At 38.8% G+C, this 10,312-nt stretch overlaps 1 protein-coding gene across 1 annotated transcript; it reads right to left on the reverse strand.

Moving 5' to 3' along the window:
• Nucleotides 1–26: 26 nt before the first annotated feature.
• Nucleotides 27–5,780, reverse strand: CXCL13 (C-X-C motif chemokine ligand 13). Its single transcript, XM_045392448.3, has 4 exons — nucleotides 5,671–5,780; nucleotides 3,752–3,884; nucleotides 1,159–1,239; nucleotides 27–865 (listed from the first exon to the last, which is right to left on the reverse strand). The coding sequence occupies exons 1-4, from the start codon at nucleotides 5,732–5,734 to the stop codon at nucleotides 814–816; spliced, it is 330 nt and encodes a 109-aa protein (XP_045248383.1). The 5' UTR covers nucleotides 5,735–5,780; the 3' UTR covers nucleotides 27–813.
• Nucleotides 5,781–10,312: the final 4,532 nt, after the last annotated feature.

The following is a 10,312-nucleotide window of genomic DNA, read 5'->3' on the forward strand; positions in this document are numbered from 1 at the left end:
GAAGAAGAAGAAAAAATTGCACATAATTAAGTAAAATGTTTGCTCAACTTTATTGAATGTCATTAGATTTATAGGAATCATTAAAGAATTTGATACCAGAGTCCCCTCCCGCCCCCACAAAAAAAAAGTCAGTGTAAAAGACGCGAGTGAAAGAAGTTTGTCAAGGCAAATGTGTGAAAGAATACATGTGTACATCACCCTTTAAATGCTTTTCCTGAGTATTCTATGAAGTCTGGGGATCTTTGAATGCTATTAATCTTAGACAGCAAATTTTATAAAGAAACTCTTTAAAAGTAGGACTTAATTCTCCTCCATGGTGAGTTTTTAAGCGGAGGATACGTGGATTCCTTTGCCTCTTGACAGGCTCAAGTTCCATCCACCTCCCAGGCAGCTTTTTGAGTCTTTCATGGAAGCCTGCTTTTAATATATGCCATAATTTTCTTCTTAATTCAAGCCACATGTTCAAATTTGAGGCTTAAATTCTCATTCCATTATTTTCTAAGAAATGTTAAACATTAAACAACAAGTATATTATCAAAATACTCCTATATTATTTATAACTGAATAACTGTTTTCAAAGAAACTGTCCTCCCTAATGAATAAGAATGCAAACTCCACGTGTATCTAGGGTTCTGTGAGTGAAGAAGCTTGAGTTCGCCCCATCAGCTTCTGCAAGGTTATTTTTACGTATAGTCTCATGCTTATTTGTATGGGGAAATTCTTTTTCCTGGAAAAGGTTTAACTAAGCACAAAACTAAAACCCGGAGCAAGGATAAGGGAAGAATGCAGGTGTTCTTAGCAGTAATATCAGCATCAGGGAATCTTTCTCTTAAACACTGGAACTGGTGCAGTTGAAGAACTTTTCCTGTGAAGCAGAAACAAAAACAAAATTGTCATGTTTAGAGAAACACAAGAAACTGTGGCTTTCCTCTGGAGATAGCAGGCAAGGACTGTCATGTATACTGGCTTCTAGTTTGGTTTACTGAGTTGCTGGAATGCGCTACCCCTACTCCATCTGATAAGCAATAATGGTGAAAAACACACATTTGTCTTAGGAACTTCTCATAAATTCAAATTGGTCCCTATTTTGACTGCTCAGGAAAGGGAAACTCTTCAGTACAAGTTGGAATCTGAAACCCCTTGTTATGCCTGACTTACTTTCTCAACATTTCCATTATTCTCTGTATCCATTCAGCTTGAGGGTCCACACACACAACTGACTTGTTCTTCTTCCAGACTCTGGGGGAAAATAAAAATTAAATAATTCAGTGTTACATTTTAGTCAATCCTATACTCTTAATAAAGAAAAGAGTTGGGTATGAAACTAATTATTCCTAGATGAAGTGAAATTGGAGCTGGGCAGTTTTGGATCTGGAATAGGTGATTTGTAGCATGGGGTCACAGGAATAAGAAAACAACCATTTGTGGCCCAGTATGTGTGAGCTGGTGGGGTTGAATCCAAAGCTGAGACGGCCTCACATGTCAGAAGTTAGTGTTTTGTTGATAACCTTTACGTGTGTTGGAGAACAACCAAATAACTGACTCCAAGATTGGCTCACTTCTCAAGTTATATCACAATATCTTTAAAATGTGCTTATCTGTTGCATTGCATTTGGGAGAACAAAATAAGCTATAGAAAATACTCTCTTGAGAACTTGAATTTCACTGAAAAAAAAATTCAGTACAATTTCACATGGGGGGCATGCTGCAGAGCAGATTGCTTGGAGTGACATCTGCATTTTGTCGAATTACCACTTAGCAAGATTTTTCCTGCTCTAAGATATTAAGCAACAGCAAAAGTGGCAATGATAATTAATAGCTAATATTTATCAGGTACTTAAACACACCAGGCCCTATGTTTAGCAGGTAACATGGATTGTTTCAATTCATCTCACAAAAATCCTTTGCTGGAGAAACTATTATTTCCTTACCTTCTGATGATGAACCTAGGCTTAGCAAATTTAAATAACTTGTTCAAGATTGCACAACAAATACGTGATACAGCAGGATTCAAATGAAGATTATCTGACTCCACAACCCACACTTTTCTTCACTGTTTTTCATGAGCATGACCTGAGCGGTTACCAAGTTCCAGACATAGTGTTAAATGCTTTTATCTGCAGTGGAAAAGTGAGGTCTCCCAGATAGCAGAAAACTGGGAGACTCTACCCTTTATTGGTGTGAACTCAAACAAAACACAATTCCCTTATATGTCATTTGTCTTAGTTATAAAGTGACAAACAGCCAGCAGCATGGTAGCTCATGCCTGTAATCCCAGCACTTTGGGAAGCTGAGGTAGGCAGATTGCTTGAGGCCAGGAGTTCGAGACTAGCCTGGGTAACTTAATGAGACCCCAGCTCTACAAAAATTTGAAAAAAAAAACCTAGCTGGGCATGGTGGTGTGCACCTGTAGTCCCAGTTACTTGGGAGGCTGAGGAGGGAGGCTTGCTTGAACCCAGGAGGTTGAGGCTGCAGTGAGCCATGATTGTGCTACTGCACTAAAGCCTGGGCAGCAGAGTGAGATCCTGTCTCAAAAAAAAAAAAAAAAAAAAAAAAAAAAAAAAAAAAAAAAAAAAAAAAAACCTCCAAAACCAAACAATAAAACAAACCACAAAAACCCCAAAACAAAAAAGACACACAGCAAGGATCCATCCATCTAATTTTGAAACTGCACCTTTGCACGTAAATCTTAGAGACATCAGAGGGCGTGGAACAGTTGGGTTTTCAGGCAGATACTTCCAGTTGGTTTCTGAGTTCATGATGGAAAGACAGATTTCTGACCATCTGGACTCACAGTATTTTCACCTCTGATTGGCATGAATTTCTCATAATAATCTGAAACTTTCATTTCTGTATCTGGTTAATATTCATAAATGCAGAATTTGATGAAAAGATATGAAATCAGATTTTTGTCATTTCAAAACAATCAACGTTAAAGCAGAGAAAATTAAGGTGCATTACCTTCCTTGGCTGACAGGCAAGAGACTTGAGTCATGACAGAGGAAATGGAATCAAAAGAAAGGGGTCCCAGTTTTCTAAACAGCCAGGGGAACTGCTCCCAAATAAGTCACGGCTAGACTTCACATCTCTGAGTTTGATGGCAATAATTGTAGTTTAGTTAGACATTATTGTTAAAGACATTAGTGAAATGCCTTTTTAGTGAAAACTATAATGCCTTTTTAGTGAAAAATTACCATAAGCTTTTGATATCCCATATTTCAACTGGTCCAAGGCCCCAAGCACTGGTAACAAAATGTGACAAACAGGAAGTAGCTGCTTACAAACATTGCAAAAATCTAAAGAAGTCCATGGGAAGAGCCACTAATGAATGCCAAGTCAGGGATGCCCTGAGAAGGATGCTGTGCCTAATACTTCAAGGTGTCGCAAAGAAGAGGCTTTGGAATGGGGAAAATGTGAATGGAGTCCTGGCTAATGCACTTTCTAATCCTTTCTGACGGTGTGTCTCAGGCAGTTGGTTAACCTTCCTAAGCCTCAGGCTGTAAGGAACAATAGGCTTACCTTAATAAAGTGGTTGAATAAATAAAATCAGTATGTTCATGTAAAGCACTTAGCTCGGGGCTGCTGCAAGCTAAGCTCTTCGTTACTAACAATTCTCATTATTAGTTTGAGAATTTTTAGCAACACTCAAGTAAATCTCTTCTACATTCTTGAGTAAGACTACTGTATGGTAACATTTAATCTGATTTCATTGGGAGAAAGAAATCTTATTTATTTTTTTCTTGAAACTTACATGATTTCTTTCCTTGGACAACCATTCCCACGAGGCGAGATTTGAATTCGATCAATGAAGCGTCTGGGGATAAAGACTGAGCTCTCTTGGACACATCTACACCTCAAGTGTGTGTAATAGACCTCTAGAACACCTGTAAACACAGAATCAATTATTTTAATCCATTGGCATATAATTCATAACTAGAATTTAATTACTAATCTTTCATACTGTACGTTTGAAGATTTAAAAGTTTCAAGTCAGTGCTTCCACTCATATGTCTTTAGTTTGTATATTTCTGCTGGCCTTGGCTTGAGTATTTTTAAATGTTTTCTACCAATGTGTAGAAACTTTAAAAATAAAATTAGCTTTTAGGCCAGGCACGGTAACTTACACCTGTAATCCCAGCACTTTGGGAGGCCAAGGTGGGAGGATTGCTTGAATCCAGGAGTTTGAGACCAGCCTGGGCAACAAAGGGAGACCCCATTTCAAAAACCAAACAAACAAAGCAAAGGAAAACAAAACAAAAATTAGCTTTTAGAAAAACACAGCATTCTTTGACATTTGTGATAGTGTTATGTTTGTACTCAGGTGATTGTCCACGTAATAACATTTGAGAACAGCCTCTGTAGGGACTTACAATGCAGTTATAATTAATGCAGTATAAAACCAATGGATTATCATCACTCCCACCACATAAAAACCGAGGACATGACCTGGCTCTAGAGTCCTGGGAGCAATAACATGCTGGAACAGAGTTTTCTCTATCAGACTCTCTGCCACCCTCCCCTTTCCTCTCAGAAAATGTCACAAACGTTTTTGTTTAATATGTTGGTCCTCTGTCTAGGTTGCAAATCATTACCAAACAAAAGGCAATCGTAAAAATTCAAAACTCTTTTTATTTAATAAAAGTGATTAATGCTGGATGGGTACCATTAGTACCCATCTCATGAATTTTAATGGGATCTAATGAAATCTAAGGAAAAGACATTTATCAGATCTTTTCTATCCAGCCTACTACTGTGCTTGACATACATTTATAAATAAAAAGGCTCAACTCTCAAGATGTGTATAATTTAGTAGGGGCAACAAGCAAACAAAAGCTAAAATACCACAGAAAGTTGTATTACGCTCAACATCTAATGTGTGTGCTGAGAACAGAAGATGTAGTAAGAGTTACCTCTGCCGGGAGCCATGGGAAAGCCCCATGGACAAAGCAAGAAATTAGGGTTTTGAAGAGTGAAAATAACATGTGAAGCAAAATTAAAACTGGGGGAGAAACCTCCTCTGTGTTTTAAGAACAAAAATTTGGTCTTCTAAATCTGAACAGAAGGCTTCTTTCTGCACATATATCCATTCCTTCAGCCACATAAAACTTACTACTTCAACTGGATATTTATCTATTTACACAGATAGCTGCCCCACTTAGACATGGAAGTCTGCTTCTTTGCAGAATGTGTGTAAATACTCCTGGTGTACTCACAATGGTGTACTCGATGCCAGATCTAACCACCTGGAATTACACGAAGCATGTTCACTGCAAGAGACCAGTAGAGTTCAACAATCTTTAAACCCTATATAGGGTTTGGTCAGAGTGGGTAACATTGAGAGGCAGAACAAATAAGAGCTACATGTAAAGAATTATATATAGCAGGAGTGGAATCTGAAAAAGGCCGGGAATATACAAGCCTAATATAATTCACGTGAATATTGGACTTCTGGTATCTCTTTTTTCTATAAATAAAAATCTTAACAATATAAAGACTTCCAATTTTGAAGAGTTAAATTCCTAAACACCTTACTTTGAGAAATCTAGAAGCAACAGAGCTGTTTTTTCCCCCTTAGTCAGACTTCCCTGCAGTTTTTAATTGAAAGAAAATTGAAGTGGTTAAAGACTATTTCTGTTCAACAAACAGTGAAACATAAGTGAAAGATCTCACCTTGGACTGGAGAGAGGCTGCTGACCAGCAGCATGAGAAGCAGAGATGCCGAGATGAACTTCATTCTGTCTGGAGGTAGAGTTCAGATTTGAGCTCTGAGTCCAGGCTGTGGGTTTTCAGTACCAGAGACTCCTATTTATTTATACCAGTAAGGGCCCTCCCACTGCCTTTGTCTCCAGTAGGTCAGCTGCATCATCAGCTTTAAAAGCCCCCAAATATTGCTGAGCTTGCTTTTTTAAAACTTCTCTTGCAAACTTTATAAATTTGTTTCAGAGCACTATAATAAAATAGTTCTTGCAAATGTGGACTACAAGTGCCAGAGATGCTGGAGAAATCTGAGGGTGGGAGAAAGGAAAATCTATCAGCTTGGAAGCTCCGAAGCACTGTCTTTAGTAGCGCTATTGGTGATGGTGGCTTTGATTGCTTCTCTCAGTGCAGGGTGAGCCAGGTTTCTCCACGGCATTAAATATACACTCCATGACATTGGGGACTCCACTGAGCACATCACATCCCTAGCATGTGGAAGGGATTCCGGCCTTCGGTAGGTGCTCAGTAAATATTTGCACACCAAATGAATGTCTCTTTATATACAGATCCTAACGCTGATTATGCTATTGATTTTCCTACCAGTCTTTTCCATCTCTTATTTTACTATGTGAAATATATGATTACTTGTGTAATCTGACCATCATGGAATTCTTAGAAGGGGGCAGTAGGCGTCCCCTGCTTTGTGTGCCTGTGTCTGCATGAAGGGAGGGAGACAACAGCCTTGAGGAAGAGAATCTCTCTGGCTGTCGTGTGTAAGTCCGTGAGCTTGAGAACCATGTGGCAGGGGAGGGAGTTATTAGAACTACATTAGAGGGTGAACCCCATATTGCAGTCTGTTTGATATAAATATATGTGAAGTTTAGTTTTGATCCCACCAACTAGTCCATGGGGACAATAGCCCACAGCCTATCCCATTTTCTAGGAGCTCTTTGATTAAAAAAAAAAAAAAAAAAGTATGGAGAAAGTGGCTAGTCTGGCCTCGAGTACCACTAAACTGCCCTGGAAGTGGACAAGGATGATGTATCAAACCAGACCCACTGAACTGCTAAGAAATCAGAGGTGTGGGCTTCCTGGCGTGATTTCCTAAACAATTTGGTTTTTGCTAATCAATTAGTATTGTGGATGTTTAGCATCCCAGGTGCCTCAGTATGCATGGGGGTGGAAGTAGAGGAGTGGTAATGCCACACAACCTTCACACAAAAGCAGTTCTCCAGTTGGCCTGAACGCAGTGATAGGGCACTCATTGATCTTGAGGCAGCCCATTCTATTGTTTGGCAGTTGTAGTTGCCAGGATGTTCTTCCTTATGTATATGTGAAAGCTGTTTCCCTAGTAGTTTGCTTATGCTTGTGTTGTGATAAGGGGTTGAATTTTGTCCTAATTCAACCCCTTATCACAACACAAAGCAATTCTAAACAGTCTTCTATATGATGGCAAACCAAATATATGAAGGCAGAGTGTGCCAGTTGCGTCCTCTGCAAAGAAGATGCTGAGATGGACATTGGAGTAAAAGAAGGTTATTCAGAACAACTCCTGCGATAGACAGAAGGAGGAAGGAGGCAGAACTGGGCAGGGGGAGCCTCAGATTGCAATGCTGATCTGGTGAAGTCTACAACAACTCAGCGGGGAGCTCCAGAAGAAAGACTGTTTATTAGAGGGGCCCACAGTGGGCAGAAATGTTCAGACTCTGCTACCCCTGCCGTGCTTGGTCCTTAGCTGGGCCTCCTCAGATACAACACGCTCTCTGGTTGAAAGCTGAAGCAGAACCTGAGGAGGTTATCAGTAGAGGCTGTCAGCTAACTGCACTCCTTGCCGCTGGCCAGCAAGTTATTTCTTTAAGAGAGAGTTGAGTAGGGCACCTTCGAGTGTCACTCAGGGTTATAAACTAGAGGTTAACAGCACAAAGTCTGAGCTCACCCTGGCAATGACTTTGGACAGGTCACTTAATTTCTCTATGCCTCATATTTACCACTTTCCACATGAGGATAATAGGAATTCCAAAGGATTGTTTGGAGAAGAAAGCACCTGGTATATGTAGAGGGTTCAGCCGAATACTGGCATGTAGAATGTATTCAATAAATAGCCTGCCTGTCTATCTGACTATGTAATCTGTTCGGGGGAAAAAACTGCTCATCGCTTCTAGATTTCTCAAAGTAAGGTGTTTAGGAATTTAACTCTTCAATACATCCACTCCCCCATCTATCCATCCGTCCGTCCGTCCGTCCGTCCATCCATCCATCCATCCATCCAAGATCTTACTAACTTCCACTCCAAAACCCACTTTGAAAGTAAATACTCCTATTTCTTTGAATTTGTAACAGTTTGAAACTCTCTCACCATCTTGGTTTACCCTTTTGAAACCTGTTGATCTTTTCCATTGTTCCTCATAAGTTATAACTACCTTCCCTTTTGCCTCCCCATCACCCTCTCTGACTCACAGCCACAGACATGCATACACTTACATGCACACATCCGAACATTATGTTACCTCAAGTATGGCTTTGCCAGTATGAGCTAGAGGAAACCCATTACCTCCTTTGTTCTAGCACTATTCTATTAATAGATTCCTAGACTGAATAACATTATTCTAGTCATTTATATTGAGTTGGTAGGCAATAACATTCCTGTTTTCGAAAATGGTCAATTTCTTACAGTGTCTAATTCATTTTACTCTTGTGTGATATAATCTTGAGACCCAAGTATAGAAGTTTTACATTTGCCTCTAAGTACTATATATTTTCTTGTGAGAGCAAAAAAATGAGTGAAGCTGACAAGAACTGGAAGAGTATAGGGACAAAGTTACCTGAAAGAGAGCTCTGAATATACCTAGGAAACTCCTAAATTGGCTGCTATTAAAAATAGGACCACGAGGTCAAGGAACTAATTGCAGAACAATTCTAAAATCTGACTTTCGTTTGTTTAATGCCCAGAGTTCTGGATTTAGCTTATTTAGATCTAAGAAGCCTTATTCATGTCTGCCCCAAGATGGGGCTGGAGGTTGGGCAGCTCTCAGATAGTCAGATGATTCTAGAAGTTGCAAGTCCAACACTACTTGATATCATCTTATGGTAGGGGTATACATTTCAAAAACTCTGATGCCAAGAAGAAAAAATATTTAAACAAATAGATTTAAAACTCAAATGGAAGCAATTTATTTTTAAAATAGCTTTTATAGATATCCTTGTTTAGAAACATAAAAATATATAACTTGGTTTATATCAAACCTGATTTTTATCATCAGATACATAAAATGATAAAATTATAGGGAAGATTTTTTTGCTTCACTTTGGAATCAAATCAAATTTTCTTTCCAGATCCAAGAACAACTGGGTAATTTAGAACCTTGGTACTTATATTGCGATCCAAGGACTGGCATCACTAACTCCACCCGAGAGCTAGTTTAAAATGTAGAATCTCAGGCCCTGCATTCAACAAGATTCTCAGGAGGTTTGAATGCATGGGCCTGGTCTAACATAAGCTGCATAGTTTGCTGTGACATGCTGTTTCTGTATAAAGACATGCATATTCAAATTATCTTCAGAGATATGTTTGGACAAGTCATTTCCTCAGAAAATGATGCACAGATACCTTATTTTAGTAAAAGTGGACAGGACAAATCCACTCTAGATGTCAGTACTCACTGACATCTAAATGCAGAGCAGTGACAAGAAGGAAACTCTCTCTCAAGATATCAAAAAGTAAAATGTCACTAAAACAGTGAGATGGCATAATTGGCCAAAGTATCTGACAATCTAAATAGTCAACAGGTATTAAACGAGAGTTAACGGTAGAGTTTCATGGTGATTACATAGTTTGTAGTAAGAGATAAGACAAATGTCACTGTGATACAATTGAGAACATTTTCTTTCAAGTCACTCAACTAGAAAACAGAAACTTATTGTATCTTGTTAACACGTATTTTAACCTGCTGAACATCTGACATCTATTTGCTCCCACATAACTTTCAGCACAATAGAAAAGTATTATAACCTTGGAGGTGAGAGCTCAGGCTCTGAAATCAGACTGGCTGGGTTTGTATCCTGACTCCAACATTTATTTGCCTTGTTAACTTCTCCAAGCCACTAGTATCAGTAACACCATCTCAGGGGATTGTGTAGGTTACGTAACAGTGCTTGGAAAGTGTTTTATTCAGTGTTAGGCAAATAGCAAACACTTCAATAAATGTTAGCTGTTTCTTTTAACCTTTGTGAAAACACAAAAATGTGAAGTACATGAAAAAGTAACTTTGCTCAGTTTGCAAGTGAAGTTCCTGACGTGAATTAAAATGTCACTTAGGTTTCCAGTAGGCACATAGGTGATATCTTGAGATTATGACTCCAGAGTCCTCTGGTTAAAGAGCTGTTCTTCTTTGACACTGATCATCCACACTTTGTTTTTACCTACTCTCCTCACAAGATACTTGTAGAGGTTTGTATTTCGTACAAATGTACTGAAGTGTTACACAGCGGGTGTTTTATTTTTTGTCATCATTTTCTTTTTATTTCACTATTTTTAAAACAGCTTTATTGAGGAATAATTGATGTAAAAAGAACTGCACATATTCAGTGTGTGCAGTTGGATGAGTTTGGACAATGC

This window comes from Macaca fascicularis, chromosome 5, assembly GCF_037993035.2.
Source record: "Macaca fascicularis isolate 582-1 chromosome 5, T2T-MFA8v1.1".
NCBI classification, from domain to species: domain Eukaryota; kingdom Metazoa; phylum Chordata; class Mammalia; order Primates; family Cercopithecidae; genus Macaca; species Macaca fascicularis.

Excerpts from the sequence above, each read along its gene's own strand:
- CXCL13 (XM_045392448.3), bottom strand. The coding sequence starts at position 5,734 with ATGAAGTTCATCTCGGCATCTCTGCTTCTCATGCTGCTGGTCAGCAGC. Across the intron at positions 3,885-5,670 it reads CAGCCTCTCTCCAGTCCAAG|GTGTTCTAGAGGTCTATTAC; the intron begins GTGAGATCTTTC and ends CTGTGTTTACAG. Across the intron at positions 866-1,158 it reads ATAATGGAAATGTTGAGAAA|GAAAAGTTCTTCAACTGCAC; the intron begins GTAAGTCAGGCA and ends TCTGCTTCACAG.